Raw genomic sequence first — 24912 nt, forward strand, 5'->3', positions numbered from 1 at the left:
GCATGGGGTACAAGTGGGGTGGCTGGGACCAGCCTTCGACAGGTTTTGGTTCTTGCTGGGGACTGGGCTATGTAAGGGACAAATGGTTGAAGCCCCTTATTTCCCACTTGGATCCCAATCCTGTCAACTTCCCCACCCCATTATTATTATTATTATTATTATTATTATTATTATTATTATTGCTATTATTTAAAAAAAAAACGTTCAAGAGGGAGGGAATGGCAACAGCTGTCAACGCAGCTTCCCATGGCTCATGGGTGATCTTAGGAGCCACTCAGTTGTGTCCTTGAAACAGACTTAAAGAACAGTACAAGGAAGCAGTGTGATCCCTTCAATAATTGGAGGGTTGCTGACCCTGGTGCACAGAAGAAAAAAGAGCTTAAAGTTCCATAGAATCACATGTTACAGTTTTAATGGGTATCCATTACAGAACGAGAGGCAAAACTAGTATGCTCACAACGGTCGGCTCTGTGGCCAATTCCATATAAGGAAGGAGCAGGTGGGCAGGCTCCCTGCGCCAACCTGAGCTTTTAACCCTATTAACCTCTGCACCTCAGTTCTCTTCTTTCTTGGTTGGGACTCCAAAATGGGAAATATGTCCCACCAGAAGTAAAACAGTTGGGGTGTAGTGGTTTCACAGCAAAAATAAAGAGGCCCTTTCAATCTACATTAAGCTTTCAATTCTTGCCCTCAGATCTCTACGCCATAATCACTTCTAATTTAGCTGACCCTAAAATTCTAAAAACACAGGCCTTGGTTTACCCCACCTCATCACCACAATTATAATAATATTAATTATACATTCTGTGGGAGAAGCAACACAAAACTGTGACTGGTCCTAGCTTTCTGGGGGTTTTAAGTGTTGATAGGGAAAGAAAGACATGTATGGTGTCATGAATTTAGACTTTGTGTTCTCAGTTTATAATCACAGTCTTTTGAAAGCCCTAGGCTGCCAATTTACCACCTGGAGCTGATAAAAGCACTTTAACAAAGTGCATACCTAAAACTGGGTCAGGTTCAATTTTGGTTTTGTATACAGTAACCAGGTACAAGAGAATATTTGATTTCATCTTCTATTTTTATTACTAAACAAATGCTTCTAATAACACATGGATATAAAAATATAAAGCATACCCACTAGGATAAGCAACAATAGTTCTGAAACATTTCTTACCGTATTACAGAGGCTAGGTATTGAGATTTCAGTAGTTGAAAATAGGATACCATATTCTAAGATCCAAGTTCTTATCAGCTCCTTTAGAGTAAGGTGCTGCTAGCTGTTTAGGGGCTATAAGCAAGAGAGATTCAGATGGTAGGAAGCTGATATATACAAAGATCGGCTCATGTTCATACTGCTTCTGAATATTTTATTATGTTATATTTTAAGCTCACAATCTGAACTATCTCATAGTCCCTAAATATTTCCAAGAATTTAACATAAGCGATTACTCGTTTGTTCACAGTCATCCTAATTTGCTTGCACAAAATTTACTTGGTGGTTAGACGAAGGGTTCTTCCACACTTCTGTTTATCCCATGCCTAGAAAACATGAGTCTGACCGAGTAGTTTTCTCCTCGCCCTGCTTCCTTTCTGAGGGAAAACTCACTCTTTAACTCAGAGCAAATCTCAGTCTGGGGGAAACTTAAATTGCTGTTTGCTCCAACTGAGCACTAAGAGTGGGTTTTCCCCAGGGGAAAGCAGCAAGATGAGAAAGTATGAGCAAGTCTTGGGTCTGGTCTTTATTAAGCGCACATTCTGATTTGTTTACGGGATGATTATATGACAATGAGTATTTATCTTGCATTCATCTGGAGTGTCACAAGTTCCCCATCCCTGGAATACCACAAAGAACACTGCTGTAGAGTTGAGTGTTGTGCTAATTACATTATTTATTACCTCTAATTTATTTTATTATTGATTTGTTTTAAATTGCATTGTAATAAATGTATTGGGATAAATGTATTGGCGGGCAGCATATAAGTACTTTAAATAAGTAGTTAAAAAACAACATTTAATTGTGGAACAATCTTAATTATATTTGCTGTTCCCTTTGCTCATGCCACAGATCCTGACAGGGGAGGACTGGAATGCAGTGATGTATGATGGGATCATGGCCTATGGCGGCCCCTATTTCCCAGGTATGCTGGTCTGTGTCTATTTCATCATCCTCTTCATTTGCGGCAACTGTATCCTTTGATTGTTCAGTTGGCGGTGAAGATTAATGGACCTTAAGTCCAAGAGGATTGATGCTAGGCTGCTATATTGCTGATGAGAAATTGCTGAGTCGGGCCCCCAAATGTAATTCAGGTCCTCACCTTTCCAGACCCTGAAGTTAGAAATCAAGCTGACCTTCCCATGGTTACATTAGGATGGAATAGTGGTTTCTACTGCAGTGGTTAAATAGGGATTGGGTACAGGGCAGGTAGCAGGAGTAAGGGCATTTGCATCTGTGAATGCTGGGATACATGGTTTGATTGGGCCGCATATATTCTTTTTAAATGCTTATGAAACTGCAGATGAGGAGCATCATCTAGAAAGAGACATTCTCACTTCCCTCACGCACAGGATGAAATGCCTCTCCTAAGAGGATGCTGACTAGGATACACTAGTGCATAATCTAACAGCAAATAATAGTATACAACTTCTTTCAGAACTATTGCTTTTACAGTTTATATAGATTTGATTGCTAGAATGAACAAATAAAACTCGTATGATTAATCTGTTCACATGTCTTTAACGGGGGCACAGCCCTCATCCTGAGGGTGTGTTGGCTCGGGGTGGTTATTACCCCATTGCATCAGGTTACATTTTCCTGAACTTTCAACCCCAGATATTCTGCTCAATGTCTTCTTGGCCATTGCTGTGGACAATCTGGCAGATGGCGACAACATCAATACCTCCAAGGAGGGGGAACACAAGGAAAAGTGAGAACTGTAATCTAAGGGGGGGGGGGAGGTTGGAGAAGAGAGTGAACTGACCAAATGTTGCTCAGTTTCTAGCTTTGTTTTTATTTGTATTGTTTTTAAATTGCTCATTGTAAGGCTTCCTTCTGATGATTTTGTTCTGAAAGAAAGGGCACGTTTAAAGAAGCCCGCCTCCCCCTTGGGTCCTCCTTCCCCTGAGGCAGAGTCTAGATTTTCCTTTCTACCCTTTTCTATAACTCTCCTCTTCCCCCTCTTCCCTGCCACAATTCAGAGAGGCACCAGCAGAGGGGGAGCAGAGCAATGAGAAAGAAGAAGAGAAAAATGTGAAGGTGAGAACTGAAACCCTGACCTTCATTTCTGACCTTGTTGCTTCTAGAGATGCAAGTCGTCCTCCCACAGATCAGTAGGCAGCAATTCCACATGAGTAATAGATGTATAACTTTCTGTCTAAGGCAGCTTTTGCCAACCCGATGTCCTCCTGAGGTTTTGGTCTACAACTTCCATCAGCCTTAGCCAGCTGATTTCTATGTGTCTTTATGGCCTAGTTCACTAACAGAATGATCCGAATTCTGCCCAGGGAACAGCAGATCAACCACTGCACTTGAAACCCGGCTGGCGGCTGCTGGTGAGTGGCATGGCCAAAGCTAAAAGAGAAAGCACTCAGCACCTCCTCCCCTGTCCAGGACAAGCCAGAATGGATTCTGCATGGTGCTGGCCAGGGCAGAAGGGGTTTTGGTTCAGATTTTGCTGTGCCACTGGTAGCCTGCTAAGACCCATTTGGAGCATTTCCACAATCTGCCACTGGTGGAAGCTTCCTACCCTACTGAGTACCAAAAGTCGCCACCTGCAGAAGGTCATTGGCACTTCAACCTAACCCTGTCTAGCAGCATGGACCAGATGTAAGGATTGCACTTTAAAGAAACACAGCCTGTTTCTGGGCTGTGCCACTTCAGACTTCAGGCAAAGACTTGCAAGACTGAGCACCCCTTCATGCAACCCCCCACTCCCCATCCCCCACCACACACACAGCTATTATGACCCCTTATCCTCCACCCAGAGGGACGCGGGTTCGAATCCCCGCGATGGTGTGAGCTCCCGTTGCTCGGTCCCTGCTCCTGCCAACCTAGCAGTTCGAAAGCACGTCAAAGTGCAAGTAGATAAATAGGTATCGCTCCAGCGGTAAGGTAAACGGCATTTCCGTGCGCTGCTCTGGTTCGCCAGAAGCGGCTTAGTCATGCTGGCCATATGACCCGGAAGCTGTACGCCGGCTCCCTCGGCCAATAAAGCGAGATGAGCGCCGCAACCCCACGACTGGACCTAATGGTCAGGGGTCCCTTTACCTTTACCTTTATCCTCCACCCAAATACAGGCTTCATCCAGGTACCTAAAGCTCCATCCCCCCACCCCCACCCCTGGGGCTCATGACAGCTTCAGTGGAGTGGGGTCAGATCCAAAAATGGCACAGGGGAATGGTAAACACCCACCACATCATCTCTTATGATACCGTATTTTTCGCCCTATACGACGCACCGGCCCATAGGATGCACCTAATTTTTTTGGGGGGGGGGGGAAATAAAGGGAAAAAATTATTTTCCCCCCCCCCAGGCGCGGGGCTGGGGCAGGGGAAGCCCGAGCTTCCGCCGACCGCAGCCCCCAGAACATGCAGCTCTCCGCAAGCGTGGGAGCCCAGCGCCAGGCTCCCACGGCTTGCGGAGAGCTGCATGAAGCTAAGCCTGGGCGCGCTGTGCCTCCCCGCTGTCCCCCGAGCTTGCGGGGCTGGCGGCAGGGAGAAGCGCTCTTGTCCCCGCCGCCAGCCTCCAAACCAGGTCAGGGGACAGTGGGATGGCGGCGTTCCGCCTCCCCGCCGTCCCCCGAGCTTCTGGGGCTGGCAGTGGGGCTCTCCTGAAGCCTGCATTCGCCCCATAGGACGCACACACATTTCCCCTTCATTTTTGGAGGGGAAAAAGTGTGTCCTATAGGGCGAAAAATACGGTAACTGGAGCCATTGCTGTGGCTGCTTTTAAGGGGGTGGGGGACAAAGAAAGGCCTGGAGATTTAATTATGGCCTTTGCATCATGTCTGCTTCAGCCTCTGAGAGAGTGCCCTCTTCTGCCTATTTCTAGTAAGTACAGGCCTCACCCAGGTGTGCATGTGTGAACTGGCTTGCTAGCTTTTATTCACATGGTGGAGAGCTGTAGTGGCTCAACAGGTTGCATGGAGGTAACTTGCCCTGCTCCTCCTTAAAGGGCTGAAGTAAATGAGGCAGTGCAGCCATGTTTGCAGCTCACACATCTGTTCTGTTTGAATCAAAAACAGGAACTGGGAGGTCTAATTTTTACAACAAAAGGACCGTGAAGGTGAGTTAGGCTCAGCACACTGTTCTCTCAGCACTGTTCTGATGGTAAAAGTGTGATGGGCTGAGGAGAAAAGCTCTGGTAGGAATGGAGTGGTAAAGAAGAGAATTCACCTCCTTTCATCCACACATCTATTTTAATATAAGAATTGGTGTTGCTTAGATTGCCCCCCCCCCCCCCCCCGCAGCCTGCTTTAGACATGGATGAAGTAGGCATATGAAGAAGGTGTGTCTTTCCTGCCATATTTTTTGTGGCTGATTCCTCATCTTTATTGCTTGGTGATAAAACAGACTCTGCAGGTTGTAGAAGACCAGGGCCTTTTTCTTTCTTCGCAGGCATATCATTGGTACAATAATAGTGCAATAGTGGTGGATTTATACTGAACCACATCCTTCCGCTTTACTTGTTATTCTGGCATGTTTTCCCAGTGTTACTGTATTATTGCTGTTTAGAGAGGCACTCTTACCCCATAGCACAACAAAAGTGGGACAAAATAAATCCTAGAGCATTTATGGTACGAAAAATTACAGGATTTCAGCAGGAAGCTACTGAAGCTGGCTAGAAATGAAGCAGTGCGTCTGCCCCAAAGCTTCTCCAGGCACAGACAGGATTAAAAGTAGGATTGAGTACAACTGCTCGGAAACCATCATGAACACAGATTGTCATGGATCCCCAATAAAAAGGAGATCTGGAAGTGCCCCTGGCAGGAAAAAATGCATCCTGAATTGAGCTGCATGCTGCATGCACGCGCATGTACAAGGCAGAAGTGCTTGTCATGCCCTTCTCTGCACAGGCCCTCGTGCAAGCACAACAGTCACTTGTGCAATGGGTGACAGCCTGGAAACCTTTGAGAAGGATCTCTCTCTTGCATTCAGATCTCACCCCCCCCCATTACACACCCAAACACACGCACGTCTAAGGCAGCCTCGCGCTTGAACCCTCCTGAGGAAGTGCCCACCCCCCACCTCTAGGGTGGGGACAGTCTGCCCAAGTCCAGGGTGGTGAAGTTTCCTGCCTTAGTCCTGAAGGTCATAAAGGCTGAATTGGACACTCCTGTCTCCTCACTCTATCTGTAGACATAGCCAGCAAATACTACAGAAACTGTTGTATTAAGTCCAGTCTCTCCTGCTCTGCCCTCCATCCCACTCAAACGTGCATTGGTGATGCCCCGTCTGCTTTCTCCTCAGGTGGAATGTGGGGAGGAAGAGGAGGAGGAAGTAGAGGAAGGCAGTGAAGAAGCAGGTGAGGAAAGAAACGTTGTGTATGGTACTATGAGAATCACGAGGATTGTTACCTTACTGAAACAAAAAGGCTATTTATGTTTTCACACATGAGACCACACATGAGCTCTTGACTGCAGCCTGGTTTGTAATTGAATGTAAAACTTACAATTGACCAGGCTGCTTATTCTGCCTCTCCTCCTCCCAGCTTTTCTCTTCCACATAAACAACTATCAGGCATCAACATAAATTGCCTTTGAGCTCCTCTGGGGTATTTAAGCCTTAAGTATGAAAGGCAGCTACTGTATTGCAGTGAACCCTGAAGAGGATCAATGGCAACATGAGTTCAGACTCTAAGCTTGGAGAACTGGGCCTAAACTAACACAATGGATTTCAATAGGGACAAAGGTAAGGTCCTTCACTTAGGCAGGAAGAACCAGCTGCAAAAATATAAGATAAGGAGCACTGGGCATGCCAGTAGGGCATGTGAAAAAGATCTAGGGGTCTTAGAGGACCGCAAGCCGAACATGAGTCAAGAGTGTGATGCAACAGCAAAAAAGCTAACGCTATTCTAGGTTGCATCAACAGAAGTATAATGTTCAAGGGACTTAATAGTACTGCTCTATTCTGCCCTGGTCAGAGCACACCTAGAGCCCTGTGCCTAGTTCTGGGCATCACAATTTAAGAAGGATATTGACAAGCTGGAACGTGTGCAGAGGAGACCGCTTGGCTTCCAAAAGGTTTGACAACCGAAAACTGAAGGCGGAAGCCTCAGTACAATAGGGAAATTCAAAACAGAAGCCACGTAGCACGTTCGGCTTCCAAAAACTATTCAAAAACTGGAGCAGTCACTTCCGGGTTTTCGGCGTTCAGGAGCCAAAACGTTCCAAAACAGAGGCATTTGGGAACCAAGGTTTGACTGTACTATATAATTATCAGATCAGTTCATAATAGTTAGACATTATTCTCTCTCTCTCTCTTTCTCTTTCTCTTTCTCTCATTAATACACACGCACACACACTGCTGTAATGAATATGGCTCCCGAGGAATCCTTAAAACCAAATGTGGAGAACCTTTGACCTTCTAGATGTTGTTGAACTACAATTCCCATCGCCCCAGGCTATTGACCATGCTTGTCAAGGCTCATGGGAGTTGTAGTTCAGCTTCAGATGAGGGCCAAAGGTTCCTCAGTCCTTGCTTAATCCTACACCAAGCCTTGTTTTCAGGTGAGGAGGAAGAGGAAGAAGAGGCAGAAGGAGATCAGCAGAGCTTGGCAGAGTCTCACCTAGACAAACTGGAGGAAACCCCCGCAGAGAAGGTGTTACCAATTCCTGATGGAAGTTCCTTCTTCTGCCTTAGCAAGACAAATCCGTGAGTACAGAAAGGCATGAACCAAGGAGGAAGAAGGTGGGGCTGGCTTTCTCTTTCAGTGGAATGTGACCTCAGTTTGGTCATAATTCTGCAAGAGTTGTAGGGTAAGGTCCAGGAATTTCCTCTTCTGGTGCCAGGGCTGTGCAGGTGTCAGACCTGCAAGCAGTCACTTGGAAAGGCGAAGGTGCAGCCTGCTTTAGGTCAAGACCCAGAACATCAAACAAAGGTCACATACAGGTCCATAGTTATGGCAGGCCAACATGAAGGTACAGAACAGTGAACAGCCATCAGAAGGACTTGATGCAATGTAGTCTGCATGACTGTTCTAGCAGTAGCTTTTTCACACTGAAAAACCACGTTTGAAGCACCAGTTCTGTAAGGCCAGCCTGGCTCCTGTTGCCCCCACAGATTGCCTGGCCTGATGAACTGCAGTACTCCTCTTTGGACATTATCTGGGTGGCACTGCAGCATGCCAAATACCAGGCCAGCAGGTTCCTCAATCTGCAAACAACCCTGGTGGTGCAAGGTGGCAGGGTCCCTGTGGCCAGAGTCCCTGGTGTGAGTGACCTAATAACCTACATGTAGAAGCATATCTATGCTACCAATTTATATATCCATTTAACTGTTGTGTCTTCCACCCCAAAGAATCCTTGAAACTAGGTTTGGCAAGGGATTTCTAGTGCTGCCTGGATTCCTGGGGCAGAGGGCATGACTAACCAGTGTAAGAATATGGTAAAAAAATTGCCAGAGATCCTGGTTTCATTGTGGTCCCACTTTGGGGACCCATTGGTTGAGAGCAGCAGGGGACAACTGGAGGCACTGTCTGGCTATGCTTGGGCAGACCCAGAACTGCCAGGGTTCACACCGGTGATGGAGTTTTTGCCTTCTTCCCAGGTATCTCAACCCAAGGTCAAGGGAGTAGGCAAATCCCAAGGTCAATCTTTGTTTGGCTTCAGAGATTTTGCTGTTGGCTTTTCTCCCCATGTCAGTCCAGCCCACTTCCAAGGCACCACCCAGGCTCTTCCCTCTAATCTTGCCCACATCTGCCAGGATCGCACTATCAAGGGAAGTAATAGTGCCACTGTATTCTGCACTGGTCAGACCTCACCTGGAGTACTGTGTCCAGTTCTGGGCACCACAGTTCAAGAAGGACACTGACAAACTGGAACGTGTCCAGAGGAGGGCAACCAAAATGGTCAAAGGCCTGGAAACGATGCCTTATGAGGAATGGCTAAGGGAGCTGGGCATGTTTAGCCTGGAGAAGAGGAGGTTAAGGGGTGATATGATAGCCATGTTCAAATATATAAAAGAATGTCACATAGAGGAGGGAGAAAGGTTGTTTTCTTCTGCACCAGAGAAGCGGACACGGAGCAATGGATCCAAACTACAAGAAAGAAGATTCCACCTAAACATTAGGAAGAACTTCCTGACAGTAAGAGCTGGCTCACTATGGTGGCCGCCTTTCTTTCTCTCGCCAGGCTTCGTGTTGGGTGCCACAAATTGATCCATCACCACATTTTCACCAATCTCATCCTTGTCTTCATCATCCTCAGCAGCATCTCCCTGGCAGCAGAGGACCCTATCCGAGCACACTCCTTCCGCAATAATGTAAGCCATGCCATATGGAAAGGTGGTTGGGTAGAATGGAAGAGAGAGGGCAGAGGCAGAAGAGTGTCTCACCCTCCGCTCCATCCTTTCTCTCTCTCTCTCTCACTCCGCTCTTATTTCCTCATTTTTCCATTCTCTTTCTTCCCCACCCCTCTCCTGTTCCCCCCTCTCATTACACAGATTCTGGGATACTTTGATTATGCCTTCACTTCTATCTTCACTGTTGAGATACTACTCAAGGTACCAGAAGATGAGGAAGGGGAGAGTAGCCAGCCCTCAGTGGATGCCCCAGTGGCCACGTCTCCAGGGTTGTCCACACCTGCATGTGGGCCACGTCTGCAGGGTGGCACCGAACAACCAGAACTTAGCTGCTTCTGCTAGTGCCCTCATAGCCCCATGGCTGGCAATCAGGGTTGGGGTTGGGGTGGAGAAGGGGGTCAGCAACTGCAGAATGAGCTCCAAGTCATTGGGGAGTAGGGGGGTGGGAGAGAAAATGTGGCTCCTAGTAACAAGGAGGGAAGGGTCCTTCTCAGCTCCTGTCTAGAGGCCTTTGACTCTTACCACCCACCATGAATTTAGCTCCAACACAGCTATGGACTGTGCAGAACAGTGGTGGGCATAAGGAGACCAAAATCTTTGGTAGACTGCAGACCGCCTCATGCCTGCTGGTTGCTGCGGTTCTTGCAAAGAAGACTGGTCTTGATCGACATTGTTAAGCATGAGTCACGTAACTCAGGTTCGTGTGACTCAGCTGAGTTATGCCTTAGCTGTTAAAGAGATCCTGAAGATGCATCTCCGTGGAAGAGCATCTTCCCTTCACACAGGTTCAGTGCTCAGCATCTCCAGGTAAGCCTGGGAATGCCTCCTTCCTGAAACCCTGAAACTGCTGCCAGTCAGTGCAGACACAGTGCTGAGCTCGAGGGACCCAAGGGCCCAGTTTCCAGGGCCACCTTCTTCTCTGGCTGCCAGGAAAGAGGCCCTGGGTCCTCCCAACATATGTGTGGGACTTGGGGTGCTCAGCGCTCATTGTAGGCTGCACAATGTCGGCAGAGCCAGGGCCTCTTTTCCTGGCAGGCACAGCAGCAGCAGAAGTAGAAACAGAAGGAGAAGGAGAAGCTGGCACTCAGGATGCTTGGTGCATGTGTGTGACATCACACCCAGGTGTGACATCAGCCCCCTCCCCAATCTGCCTCTTAAGGTAGCACATCTGATCTTGAATATGAAAGGACTGAGCCTGGGTGGGGGGAAGGCAGGGTCACTTGGTTGGCGCAGGGCACCTGGGGACCTAATCGCCAAGCTTCTGGGTTCCAGCCACAGTTCTGAGAAAGAGGAGTTGGGTGGAGCCGGGGTGCTTAGCATGTCTCTGTCCTTAGATGACCGCTTACGGCGCCTTCCTGCACAAAGGCTCCTTCTGCCGGAACTGGTTCAATCTCCTTGATCTGCTGGTTGTCAGTGTCTCACTCATCTCCTTTGGCATCCAGTAAGTCTGAGCGGGGAATGGTCAAGATTCTTTGGGAGTAGGCCCCCAAAAGAAGAAGAAGAAAAGGATTGTGCTGGCCTGGTCCGGGATGAAAGGGCAATGTTGCGTAGTGATGCACCACCAACTGGGATGGCCGTCTTCCGCTTCCAGCCTCTGAAATACCACTTGCTGGGATTCACAAGCAGGGAGAGGCTCTTGTGCTCAGGTCCTGCTTCCAGGCTTCTTGGAGGCATCTGGTTAGGCACTGTGAGAACAGGATGGTGGACTACGTTGGGCTCTTGGCCTGATCCAGCAGGGCTCTTCTTATTAAGTTCTTAGGAGCTATTTTATAGGAAATGAAAAGAAGGTGTAAGCAGTTTGGTTTTTCAACCCCAAACTCTCCCACACCTCCCTTCCTCTTTCCACCTCAGCTCCAGTGCCATCTCTGTGGTGAAGATCTTGCGAGTGCTGAGGGTGCTGCGCCCTCTCCGAGCCATCAACCGGGCCAAGGGGCTGAAGGTGAGGGACGTCTTCAAGGGCAGGTGGTGGCTCTACAATGTGGATCTGGAAGGAGGTCCCACAGCATGGGGGCTATGAAGATGTGGTGCCTGTGTTCCCCATCCCACTCAGGGTTGGCCCATCCATGAGGCAGGGCGAGGCAACTGCCTCAAGGTAGCAGGATCCACAGGGGCAGTGGATCCCAAGGTAGACCTTTATTCCCCTTCTTCCCGATGTCAATCTTCACTCCCTGCTTCTTCCCTGGTGGGGAGCAGGACACCATTTTGTGGTTCACCGCAGGTGCCAAAATGTCTTGCACCAGCCCTGACACCCACAGGGTCACCCTGTTGAGAACTGGAAAGTTCCCTCCTGGCCACCTCACATCCCTTGTACCTCCCTGTCTGACAGCACGTGGTTCAGTGTGTGTTTGTGGCCATCCGTACCATTGGGAACATCATGATAGTCACCACCCTGCTGCAGTTCATGTTTGCTTGCATCGGTGTTCAGCTCTTCAAGGTAAGGAGTGCTAATTTATTTGGGGTGGTTTGGATTAAATGAGTGTGTGTAAGATGTGTATATGTGCTTGGATCAAGGACATGTTGAGTGTGGGCGTGTTTCTTTGGGGCTTGCACCCAAAACACTTCCAAATACCATCACCTTAGCAACCAATCCTGTACCTCATTATAGACACTAGTCGGGCGGCTTATTTGTTTCAGCTGTAGGTCATCACAAGGGGGGAAAATCAGCTCAAAGAGAAAGAAAGAAAATACATGTGCAAAGGCACAGACATAGAAGTTACATGGGTAAACATAGTAATAATAATCATATAATGATATATGGTAAATCATCTGCATTGCAAAGTATTGCTCTTGTTTTTCAGCTAGTTGATTGGTAGCTTACCTGAGCACACACTGCCATATTTGATGAAGGTGGGCAGTGAGCAAGAGAGGGAAAGAGAGACCGAGAGAAAGACAGAGAAGTATGGAGATCTTGTAAAGGAAAAGCAATGTGAAAAGAGCAACTAGACATAATGCCCGACATAAGACTGTTGTGAACCTTTCTCTGTTAAGCTTAGGCAGGCCCTTCCCCACCTCCCACCTCCACTGGGCCAGCACGATCCCAATGACTTGGGTGGGGAAGTACATGATATGATGAGGTTGAGGCAGTTTTACAGGGAGATGGATGACAACCTGACACTGACCTGGGCTGAGCATAACATCTTGCTCTACCCTAAGATGAAAAGTTGATAGAAGTGGGTCTCTTATTACAGGGCAGGGTAAAGGTAAGCCCTGACTGCCCCACCCTGTGTGAGGCTAGTTTACTGTTTCCTCCATGCCCAGGGCCCTGGGGGGCAGCACACAGGGTAGAAAGATAAGAATTTCCCCAGGATGGATACCTTCCTTCCCCATCAGTGCCCAATCTCCAATCTCCTGCCACTTCTGTCTCCAGGGCAAGTTCTACAGCTGCACAGATGAGGCCAAGCACACTCCGTATGAATGCAAGTAAGTCTCAGCTCTGGCCTGCAAGAAGAGCAGAGCGTCCAGTTACCTTCCCCAACCAAGTTCTCCAGGTGGCATTAGCATTTTAGCCTAATACCAAGAACACCAACCAAGATGTCTAGCCACCCCACAGATCAAACTGGGGCCTGTTGTTAACATTGCTGCCTGCAGTTCTCTGGCCCTGCTTTCTTCTTGTCTTTTTCTTTTTTCCTCACTCCTGGACAGATCTCCACTGCCATACATTAGTATGGCAAAATGTTGCAGCAATGTAATGGATTCCCATGTCTGGCTGATCTGAGATGAAAGCTAGATGGTCTAGTATCGTGTAATGGCCTGTGAATTAAGGGTTGTTTGTGGGTGTCTGTGAGGCCCAAACAAGACGTCACATGGGAGATACAGTAATAACCTCCCACCTTTCTTCCGTCCCCTCTCCTGTTTCTTTTGCTGAAAACTAACCTCTGAGTCTGTGATTGTGACCCAAAGAGTAACAGGGAGAAGGTGCTCCTTGACCCTTTCCTGTTGTCTTTCTGCTTCCCCTCCCCAAGCTGCTTCTTCTTCCCCCCCCCCCGGGGGGGAGAGATAATTTTGAAAAAATAAATGGGGAAAAGGTAAAAGGTTAAACAATCCCTGCTATTCTTCCACTCAGACCAGCTGCCTCTTTGTATCTGCTTTTCAGTTTAAAAATAAAGAGAGGAAGAAAAGAGAAAGGTGTGAGACTATTAGCATCTAGTTTGGCCCTAAGGTAGCAGAGAGGGCTCTGAGAGGTAGAAAGGAAGGTGACTGGGTAGCTTTGCAGTAAAGGGAACTGTGGTTTTTGCAGCTGGAAATTGTGTCAGGGTTACACTCTGGGATCTGGTCTGCCTGTCTAAGTTCAATGACTCCCAGCTGCAGCCCATACTGATGGCTCCTTCTGCTCCTTCTTCCTCTTCCTCTTCCTCCTCCTCCTCTGCACACAGGGGCACATTCATTGTCTACAAGGATGGAGATGTGGCTCACCCAATGGTGCGGGAGCGTGCCTGGCTCAACAGTGACTTCAACTTTGACAACGTTTTGTCGGGCATGATGGCCCTTTTCACTGTCTCTACTTTTGAAGGCTGGCCAGCGTGAGTTACTCTGCTGGGGATTGTGCATGGGGTGTGCACACACGTGTGTATATGATTGTGTTTGTGATGATTCTCACCATTCCCATAATTCTCTTGCATGTCACTATGTAAAACAAAAATGTGAACATGATAAAGCGTGACACAGCTCTTTTGCCACACGCAAGTTATCGTGTTGTTAGCTTTCTACCCGTTGTCTTCTGCCATAAGAAAGAAGCTTGTGTGACTTATTGAAGACTGGAAAGGAAATCCACCCATCTTTCCACGCCTCTTCCTACTTCTGCCTTCTGAATCATCTCCCACACTTTTGCAGTCTATAAAAATTCCTGACTGGATTAGACCAATAATTGGCATCAATTTCTGGGACTCCTGGGGCAACTTGGTCAAGTATTAGGAGGGAAAGCTCTACCAGTCAGGTGGGTCCACCAGAGGCAAGTGGCAAAGTCCAAAGCAGAAAAAGGCTGGCATTCTGAGAGGGGCAGCTGGGGAGCAGGGAGGGCAGGGAACAGGAACTTCACATTTGTGGAGGAGTTGCTCAGATTGGGCTGGTTCCTAGCATGAGGCTTTGTAGAGTTCAGTGGAGCCTCTGTCTCATGAACAGGTGCTGAGTCAACTGGGGAAGCTTGAATTGGTGCCTTGGTGGGAGTTCTGAGGAATACAGCTCTGCTTGCAGTTACTTTGGCAGGAAGACTATGCCTCAGTGGCATGGGAAGTAAGATGTAGGAGCCTGCCTGCTGCAAGGGCTGCTTTGAGACACACTCACACCCTTAGCACTTTACATGAACAGAGAAAATGTATCCTGCACTGCTACAAGGAACTCTGAGGTGTGCTTTAACAGATCATAGGGCTTAGGTGTGCTGTCGCTGCCTATCCACACCCCATGTCAAGTCACAGCCAAGATGGCGATGTTGGTCTTGGTCAGTGGGGCTCCTTTATGGGTGATGGCCCTGGTAATTTGGGTGCCAGGTCAGCACCAACACTTTGAATTGTGCTTGGAAACGTACTGGGAACCAATGTAGATCCATTAAGACCAGTGTTTTATTGTCCTGGAGGCCGCTCCCAGTGGAACCACTGCATAACAGTTCCCCTAGCTCCCAACTTCTCTAGATGGTCCAGAAGGATGTCATGTCAATCGTGTCAAAGGCCACTGAGAGATCCAGCAGAAGCAGGAAACAGCTTTCACCTCTGTCCCTAGCCTGCTGGAGATCATCAGCCAGCGCAACCAAGGCAGTTTCAGTTCCATGATGAGGCCTGAATCTTGATTGGAAGGGATCCAAATGGTAGTATATTCTGTCCACAGAATGGTAGTTCATGCTTTTTATGGGTCTGTCTCTCCTCTTCACTGTTATGCCCTCTGTTCATAGTTTCCCTCTCTTCACCACTTTGCCCTTGCCAGGCTACTTTACAAGGCTATCGATGCCAATGCAGAAAACGAGGGGCCCATCTACAACTACCGGGTGGAGATCTCCATCTTCTTCATTGTCTACATCATCATCATTGCCTTCTTCATGATGAACATCTTTGTGGGTTTTGTCATCATCACTTTCCGAGCACAGGGAGAACAGGAATACAAGAACTGTGAGCTGGACAAGAACCAGGTATCTCTTTCTCCTCACTTCATGCTCTGCTGGTGCAAATCACCATTCCCACTTATTCCCAACCGCACTGCCACCATGACCAACCCATCCTCATTGTTCTGCTGCCTCATTAACTCCAGCAGTCAATTACTTCAAATTTGTGCAGTTCTGATGGAGCTGGTGGAGATTGTGGCTTTTCCCTTCTGTCTCTCTCCCTCCAGTGACTGTCCCACAATTCCTTGTACTGAATAAAGCAGGGGCAGGGAACATTTTCTGTTGAGGTCTGAATTTCCTCGGCAGGGGGGGTATAATCTCTCAGGGGACGGGACCAGAACCAAAAGTGGGTGGGACTATCCCTTCTCGCTCTTTTTCTCTCACTCTTATCCTTCACCCTCCCCTCTCTGTCCCTCCCCTTCCTCCCCACCTAGCAGTCCACAAGGGGAATAACAGGTTGCTCTTGCCAGGGGTCTAAACTGATTGCCTGCAGAGGCCTATGGTATCTACTGCTCATGCAGCAAGGCTGCTAGTCTCCTTGTGTCCTTAAATCTATATCAAGTGCCAACTTGGGGCTCCAGAACCAATATCTTTGAATAAGACCTCCCTAACATGCCTGGGATCTGGAGAGCTTTCAAAGATACCTTGAAGTGGTGATGCTGCTTATGGGGCAGTTAGTGCAGGGTTGTGCATTGTTTTCTAGCTAAAACTCTTCTACTTTCCACAGCGGCAGTGCGTGGAATATGCCCTGAAGGCCCAGCCGTTACGGCGCTACATCCCCAAGAACAAATATCAGTATAAATTCTGGTACATGGTCAACTCCACCGGTTTTGAATACATCATGTTTGTTCTCATCATGCTTAACACCATTGCACTGGCTGTGCAGGTGAGAGTGAGCAGGTAACAATGAGAAGGGCAGTGTGGGTATGTGAGGGGGAGATTGGTGATGGAAGGCAGATGAGGCTAAAGAGACAGGACATTTGTCCTTCACTTGCTTGTCCTGTTCATGTCTAAAGCCAAAAAATCTACACAACAAAAAGAGCATGTGGACGAATGAAATGGAACCCTCTTCCCTTCCTTAGTTTCCTATGCTCCATTGCCTCAGCCTGGCTCCCAATATAGGAAACTGAGTGGGCTTGAAGCACAGTGAGATCAGATCAGGAGAGAAGAGGCCCACAGGTTCCATTACCTTCAAGCTCCTTTTGTTGTTTTTTAAAGAAAGAATTAGACCCATCCACCTCACAATCCCCATTTTCAAACATCAGTGGAGCAGACGCATGAGTCAACAAACAAGGCAGCCCCTGCCATGACTAGTTTGATTCTTAGTGAGAAAGGTGTGAGATGACAGGCACACAGTTCAGAATGTCAAGAGAAGTTGGAGAGACCAAGAAGCTCACTTGGCAGAATAGGGCCCACTTTGGTGTGGGAGAAGTCTGTGTTGTGGGGAAGGGAATTTATGCTTAAACAACCCATACACAGGGTAATATTTTGCCTATTGCACATGCATATTTTGATACTTGTATCATTTTTAAAAAACAACAACAACACACCAATGTCTTTATTTTAAATAGAGAGAGAAAAGGACTGAGGTGTTGGGAGTACCAAGGCTTGTAGTGATGGCAGGAATCAGGACTTTGTCATGAGAACAAAGGGAATGTGATGCACAATGGCCGTGTTCAATGGCTGTGAGGTGCCAGGGCTTCAAGGGCAGAGAAACGCTGACTCTGGGGGAGATGTTCATGTGGACGGCTATTTTTGGTATTAAAGGAGATCATCCAGAAGAGCAGTGCTATTTTTTTAGAAAAAGAGATGCCGGAACTCGCCATGAACACCTCCCTCATTTTCTTAGAATGGCAATGGTGCCCACCTGAGAACTGAGTTCTTTCAAGTTCCAGCTGAAAAAAAAGCCCTGCAGAAGAGGGAATATGAGCCAGTGGGACTTGAGGGTAGATCAGGATTCCCCTCACACATCCTGCTTTCTCAAAATACCTAGGACCAGTGAAGTGCATGGCATGCTTATACTTTGGGATTTTGACCCCCAAAGGCAAGCGTACTAAAGGAGACAGGCATTCTGAAGCTGAGGTAATATTCACTCCAAAGGGAACAACCCTTTAGTGGAAGGTGGGATGCTGGAGATGATGGGGAGAAGGCAGGAGAAGCCCAGGTCACACCTAGCAACAAGGTAGAAAGATAGGTGATGGAGACAAGACAGAGTCCATGGTACAAACTTGCTGAAAGGTGTGTGCATAGACAGTGTGCCATGGCTGATCAGTAAATCAGGACCAGAGGAAGGGCCTCTGGCTGCCAACCAGCAAATGTGTGGTGTGGTAGAACCTGGGGATGGTGGGTGGATTTTGAGAACAAGGTTGAAAGGCACCAAATCACAACAGCTCCCAGCTTGAGGGCCACAAGATCCCCAAGGTGCTCTTACATGCTTTGTGCATTTTCTCCTTTTCCAGCACTACGAACAGTCCCAGCCCTTCAACTATGTCATGGACCTGCTCAACATGGTCTTCACAGGCCTCTTCACTGTCGAGATGGTGCTGAAGATCATTGCCTTCAAGCCCAAGGTTTGGGAGCTGGGGGTTCTACTCAAGAGATACTTTGCTTAGAGCAGAGGTGGGCAGCCTGCGGCCCCCCAGATTTTGCAGAGCTACAGCAGCCATCCAGCCTTTATAATCGGCCATGCTGGCTGGAGCCCAACAATACCTGGAGAGTCACAGGTCCTCCACCCCTGGCTTAGAGTCTCACCACAAACAACCATATGTTTTCAAGTTAATTCTGGAGCTTGGCAGGAATCTTGGCATTGTGCCAGTATTCACATGTTTCCAGCTGAGTGATAATAATCCCACAGGGTCTGAGGCTTTTAGTTTCAATCCCCTGCATTGATAATGATCATTTGCTCCAGCAACTAGTGTGACATACAATTCTGACTCCAGGATTTTGTGGAGTATCAGGCAAGGCACTCTCAAGATTGCCCCTTATCCTGGAAGAGACAGGACATGCAATCCAATAATTCCCTCCCACTGCCTCCTATACTCTTTGGTGCCTGTGGAAAGTGAGAAGGGAAGCCAGTGGCCATTTATCAGTTTTCAGGCCTCAGCAAATGCCTGACCTTACCAATCTTTGGATCCAGGCACTGGCAAGAGAGGTTCCAGAGTAATTGAAGCCTTCTCTGTGAAAATGGCCTTTCTTGGTAGAAATCTACAGCAGGGATTTATTGTATCTGCAGAGAGCCTCTTTGCATGAGATCCTGAAGCATATAAAAATATTGCAAAAGGAGCCTTCTGCATTTCAAGGTAACACTTCCAAGGAGTCTGAAAAAAATGTATTTACCGGTAGATACATAGCCCAACTCACACCAAAGGCCCAGAGTGCATAAGAAAGCAAACCAGGATAAAGTTTCATGTTCATTTCACTCCCTCCTCACCCTCCACCTGTTTCCAACTTACTCCTGAGCTCCAAAGGCCAGCCCAAGCAGGCAGGTCTTGCAGCATTTCCCAGAGGTGTTCACACTTGGAATTCAGCGAGTCTACAGTGGGAGGAAGCCAGCCATAAATCAGGCTTTTCAAATGGCCTGATTGCAGAGTGACTTTGACATTTGAACAGCCATTTCCCCCTTTGTTATACTTAGAAACAGAAAGCAGTTTTTACAGGACTTCAGATTATATTTTTTCACCAGCAGACAGATAAATATCTCTAAGACAGTTTATCTTGTCCCAAAAGTATTTAAGAAGGAACCCACAAGGGGTTCTTACGTAGATGTCAGCTCCCCCAATTGCCTGCTCATTCTAACCTGCAGCCAAGCCCCCAGGTGCAGACAGCAGAGATCAAAGGATTTGAGGTTCCTCCCATTCAACCCCTCTTATCTTCCAGAGTGATTAATAGTCAGACCATCTGATTGACAGTCACCATGGAATTACCTTCTATCAGCGGAACCGAGAGAAGGACAGAAGTTTCTCCTCAGGGTCCCTTGCAACTCTTCAATTCAAAGATTTTATGATTCTGTATAATTCTAGAAACTATAGGAAAAAGAAGTGCATGTGGGTCTTGCTCTGGCTGCTTTTCTACAAGAATCTATGCAGGATTTGTTCCAGAATGGCCTTTTCTCTCTCTTTCCCCCAGCACTACTTCTGTGATGCATGGAACACCTTTGATGCTCTGATCGTGGTCGGGAGTGTAGTTGACATCGCAGTCACTGAAGTCAACGTGAGTCATTCCCAGCATGAAATGTGTCCTGTGAAACAGCCTCAGCTTTTTTCTTCTGCTGGGAAATGTTAGCACACCTGCAGCAAAGCTGCTGAAAGAGTTTGGATGCGTTGCAGCACCGCACATGTATGGAATGAATACCCTGAATACTTGTATCTTTTTGACAGCATAACTCAAACATAGTACCCTGAGGTCTGGAAATCTGCTTTTAAACAAAGATATAAAATTTTGTGCTAGATCCCAGCTTAAGTTTCTAATTTTGCGTATGCATAATGCAATAAACCAAACTGATTAGATGGTTTAAAAGCAAAGCATCTTTTGGAGTTCATTTATTCATCCACCTTTATAACTGCCTGTCTCTTTGCCTTTTGTCTATCCATCTATGTATCCATTCTGCTATTTCTCTCTCACTTTCTCACCTGTTCTCTGCCATGCCGCTGCCCCCCATTGGATGTTATGAACCCTCCTTTCGTCTTTGCCATCATCATTCCCTTCATTATCCTGCGTTAGAATGGAGGTCATGTTGGAGAGGTATTGCACATGTATTTAATCTCAAGAAAGTTTGGAAAGGGGTGGTAGAAGGGCTAGTTGCATCACTGCTAAGTGTATGCAACAAACAGGTTCATAAGAGAGCCGGTATGGTGTAGTGATTATCAGACTAGGACTGATGAGGGCCAGGTTCAAATTCCTACTCAGCCATGAAGCTGGGTGGCAAACTCTCAGCCTAATCTACCTCACAGGTTTCTTGTGAGGATAAAATGGAGAGAGACACCACATACGGCTCCTTGGAGGAAATGCAGTATATCATGTAATAAATTAAGTGTTTGCAGATGGTGTAAGCTTGGGGGTAACAAGCAGTCTTGTGGTGGCTGGGTCAGATCTTGAGAGTAACTGGATGTCATGGGGGTCACAAGTGGTAATTTAAGGGTCTCCAAATTCCGGCAACTGTGTGCAGATGCTGTGTGTGCTTGTGTGTGTGTCTATAGCTGTGAGTGTGCTATGGTTGAGTAATTGCACATATGATTCACCAGGTGTTGACAGCTGATGCGTTGCCAGACCTAATGCCCGTCAAGGTGGGGGAAGGCAAAACTGCATAATTACAAAGCAAAATTGCGTATTAATCAGCACAAGGAGCAGCAAAGCCAGCCAGTCTGCTCCAACTCTGCTTTCATAGGGAGTCAGGGACTAGTATCAATTGGTTCATTCTGCCTTTTGGCACCAGGGGGCTTTATTTGCAGGCGCACTTGGTCTTTTGTAATCTTACGCTTTGGCTAGTGCTGGTTGGTGGTGCTCAGGCGGAACCCTCCCTCACCTGACACCATTCATCTACTGTGGCCCTGGGTCCTCCTGGCACACCGTGCCTACCCTTGGATGGGTGAACATGCATCTGGCATGAGGTTTTTGTGTGTGCAAAGGCAGCATTGGCCTGATGTGTGCAAGCATTGACAGGGTTCATGTGATGGAACTTTATCAAGGTAGTCCTGAGTGGTGGGCTGCCTGGATTTGGGGCTTTTGCTTCACCTTATTTCTTGCTGAATCCAATCCCACTGCTGCCACTTTCACAAGCAGGCACTTCCTTATCTCACCCACAGCAGCAGAGAGATGCCCAACAAAGGAGAGCAGCACAGTTGCCTGGCAACAACACCACCCTCTTCCCCTTGATCCTGGGCCAGGGGCAAAGCAGGCAGCTCTGAACTGGGGAGAAGTTGTAGCAGGCCCTCCCATCAGATTGCTCTGCCTTCAGGGTAGATGCTAAAGGGGCTTTTTGTTTCCTTTGTCTTGTGTATAGGATGGCCCTGTGGTTGTGGGAATATGGGTGGCCAAGATACATATCTCTTGCCTATGGCAGCTATGTGCAGAGGCAGTGTTCCTCCTGGCACCAGGTGCTTTGGACAGACAGCAGGGAGACTATCCAGGCTCTGCTTATGAACTCCCACAGGCTGCTGCTGACCTGTGGATTGCTGGGGAAATGACCTGAGCTGAGCCAGAAGGATCTTCCATGCGTGGGTGGGTTCAGTTCAGGAGTGAAGAACTTCAGGCTCAAGTGCTAAGGATGCCCCTCCAGACCCATCCTGGCCATGCCCTCTGCCCCCAAGCAACACCCCCCACTGGCCTTGCTTTGCACCACAAGCATTTTTGCCTGTCTGGAATGTGTCCTTGAGCTCTGGTCATGCCTCTTGCTGGTCTGCATGCAGGGTAGAAAGGCATGCCTGAGTGGGTGCAGAAACTCATCTACTGTACAAAAGCAAAATTTGCATTTGTTGCCTTCCCAATTTTGCCTTGATACAGGCGCCAGCATGCAGCCCCTGGAAGGTTGCCTAGAACAGAATGCGGCCCTGGGCCTGAGAAAGGCTCCCTGCAACTGCTGTGCACCAAGTTGCGTGTAGCATGTCTATACATCATACAGGAGTGGCGGGGAACCTGTTGCAGCCCTCCAGCTTCTATCATCCCTGAGCTGTAGCCATGAGGACCAGGGTTGCTGGGAGTGGAGTCTATCAATATATGGAGGGCCACGATCCCTCATGCCTGACTTGCATGGAGTTCTTTGTTGGCGTCATGCGGGTGCTGCCAACCTGACTTCTCTCTCTGCCTCCACAGAGCTCGGAGGACAGCTCTCGCATCTCCATCACCTTCTTCCGCCTCTTCCGTGTCATGCGCCTGGTCAAGTTGCTCAGCAAAGGCGAGGGCATCCGCACCCTGCTCTGGACCTTCATCAAATCCTTCCAGGTCAGCGGGATTTCCTGGGATGTGGCCTTTCCCTCCCACAGTAGATCAAAGCATGCAGTGCTCCATCCAACACACAGGGAGGAGAAGAGCATGCTAGAGAAACGCTGAGCACAAACAGAAGCATCCTTTATAGGCTGTGCTGGGTACTGGGCTGAACCAGGCATGTCTGAGCCTGGGAGTTGGGGGGGGGGTCCAGTACTCCCAGTTCACTCTGTGTTTCTTCAACCTCCAGGCTTTGCCATATGTCGCCCTTCTTATTGCCATGATCTTCTTCATCTACGCAGTCATCGGTATGCAGGTGAGCAGACAGAACCTCCCCTTCTGCTCTCCAAGCTTGCCGAGAAGCAAATTAATTCATGCCACAATTTGTGTGCTGTGAGTGGGCTTTGCCTTTATTGTGCAAGGGGCTCTGGGTGCATCATGTGTGTGGGTACATGCTTTAAGAAAAGGGACACCCAGCACACTTACTTATACATGCACAAACACATGCGCATGCCTGCTATTCCAGCTGGAGTACTGCATAGGATTCTGTAGCGTTCAGGATGAATGAGTGATGTCTGTGAGAAACATGAAGTGGGTTTTCGCTTATCACCACATACAGGAAGGCCTCGGACTGGTCCAGTGCTGTGAGCACCATCCTGCTTCCTGTCATAGTTCTAGCTGTGTGGTGCTGGTGCAGTTTCATTCTCCACTCTTTTATAGGAGAGGAGGGCTTAATGGTTTGTATTCCAGTTTGCTTCACAGAGATTCTGCAGCTGGAATCTGTTCATGACATCTTGGCATGGCTCTGAGGGTGCTTTCCTTGCCTTTCAGACCTTTGGCAAAGTGGCCATGCAGGACGGTACGCCAATCAACCGCAACAACAACTTCCAGACCTTCCCGCAGGCGGTGCTGCTGCTCTTCAGGTGCCTCTTTGCAAAAGTATCTCTGCATTTAACAACTTAAGCCCATTTTAAGTCCTTCTGGTGGTCCCTCCGTGTGTGGAACCAGTGAGCTGACTGAGAAAAACAGGAGCCCCTGAGGAATAATAACATCTTCCTAAGTGCCCCCGCAGCAAAGCTTCTGCCCCTTTCCCACAGGGTGCCTCGGTCCTTAGCCCCAGTTGGTGGCTTTCACCATGTTCTTTCCACCTCTCTCCCTCCAGGTGTGCAACAGGGGAAGCCTGGCAGGAGATCATGCTGGCCAGTTTGCCTGGCAAACGCTGTGACCCTGAGTCTGACTATGAGCCTGGCGAGGAGTTCACTTGTGGCAGCAACTTTGCCATTATCTACTTCATCAGCTTCTTCATGCTCTGCGCCTTCTTGGTGAGACTCTGCAGCAGACTTCCCTCTGCTCTCTTCTGCCTCAGCCAGTTCCAAAAAAACAGATGCCAATCCTGCTTTGCAAAGCCAGACTCCCAGTTGTAGCCAACATGTGAAAGCCCTTGTTTGCACCAGGCGGGGGGACTGCGGTGGGCCATTTCCCAGCCTTGGTCCCTGAAAGCCAAAGTGGGCATTGCATTCATGCCACAGAATGTTTTTGGTTCCTGCTCTCCATTAAAGCTTAACCCTTTACCTCCCTCCCATTTGTCCTCTCAAAATTCTCCTCCTCATCTCTTGGTTGCTTTCTTATCTGTCCTTGCCCAGAAATCTCAAAATGTTTCTGCTATGGCTCTGCTTAGCCAATGTGCAAGAGAACGATAGTGCAGGGGGAACAGCAAAGTGCCTCAGTGTGTGCCTTACACCTTTCGGTGGTATCCCTGTACCAGCACTAAATCTTAGGCAGATGGTCTATGCCAGATTTAACCCATTTTTTCACCACTCCCTCTAGCTGGCACTGGGCATTCCCATGCCATGCTTAATTGCTAACACTATGACTCATCATAACCATCTTCTGACATGAAGGTTTTCCTCACCAATCCTAAACATGTGGATTGACGGAAATGGGCTTTGCCCATGCTCTCATGCGCTCTCCTCATAAGAACAGAAGAACCTGCTGGATCAAGCCAATGGCCCCTCTAGCTCAGCATTAGCAGATGCCTGTGGGAAACCAGGGAGCAGAACGTGAGCATAAGAGCAGCCCTCTCGCCTCCCAGCTATGGAGGCAGAGCATGGCCACATTGGCTAGTAGCCATTGAGAGCCCTCTCAACTGTGAATTTGTCTAATCCTCTTTTAAAGCCATTCCATCCAGGGGAAGTGAGTTCCATAGTCCAACTGTCTGAAGAAGGACTTTCATTTATCTGTCCTCAACATGGTGCTAATTATGCACATTCCAACATTGAGTCAAAGCCCGGAAAGCAGTTTCTGTAAGAGTTTATGAGTTCTGATTCATGGAAAGCCTTCCAATGGTGGCTACAACTCAGAAGACACTTACTTGGGAGTAAGTCCTAGTG

At 48.1% G+C, this 24912-nt stretch overlaps 1 protein-coding gene across 4 annotated transcripts in view; it reads left to right on the plus strand.

The window, feature by feature from the left end:
- The window catches only part of CACNA1F (calcium voltage-gated channel subunit alpha1 F), a 57882-nt gene that overhangs the window by 20131 nt on the left and 12839 nt on the right, over positions 1 to 24912 (plus strand). Inside the window, exons 14-34 of one of the 4 annotated variants that reach the window (XM_083482410.1) lie at positions 2066 to 2186; positions 2831 to 2924; positions 3196 to 3253; positions 6466 to 6520; positions 7725 to 7869; positions 9348 to 9477; positions 9658 to 9717; positions 10851 to 10957; positions 11368 to 11455; positions 11843 to 11950; positions 12884 to 12936; positions 13890 to 14036; positions 15430 to 15631; positions 16332 to 16490; positions 18064 to 18174; positions 19730 to 19813; positions 20324 to 20344; positions 22412 to 22540; positions 22773 to 22838; positions 23354 to 23445; positions 23685 to 23844. In XM_083482410.1, coding sequence (XP_083338536.1) covers positions 2066 to 2186; positions 2831 to 2924; positions 3196 to 3253; positions 6466 to 6520; positions 7725 to 7869; positions 9348 to 9477; positions 9658 to 9717; positions 10851 to 10957; positions 11368 to 11455; positions 11843 to 11950; positions 12884 to 12936; positions 13890 to 14036; positions 15430 to 15631; positions 16332 to 16490; positions 18064 to 18174; positions 19730 to 19813; positions 20324 to 20344; positions 22412 to 22540; positions 22773 to 22838; positions 23354 to 23445; positions 23685 to 23844 — 2190 coding nt within the window. The remainder of the gene's footprint in view (positions 1 to 2065; positions 2187 to 2830; positions 2925 to 3195; positions 3254 to 6465; positions 6521 to 7724; positions 7870 to 9347; positions 9478 to 9657; positions 9718 to 10850; positions 10958 to 11367; positions 11456 to 11842; positions 11951 to 12883; positions 12937 to 13889; positions 14037 to 15429; positions 15632 to 16331; positions 16491 to 18063; positions 18175 to 19729; positions 19814 to 20323; positions 20345 to 22411; positions 22541 to 22772; positions 22839 to 23353; positions 23446 to 23684; positions 23845 to 24912) is intronic. The other 3 variants (XM_083482411.1, XM_083482413.1, XM_083482412.1) reach the window with 3 other exon arrangements.

The sequence above is a fragment of the Podarcis liolepis genome (genome assembly GCF_965112155.1).
Source record: "Podarcis liolepis genome assembly, chromosome: 17".
NCBI lineage: Eukaryota > Metazoa > Chordata > Lepidosauria > Squamata > Lacertidae > Podarcis > Podarcis liolepis.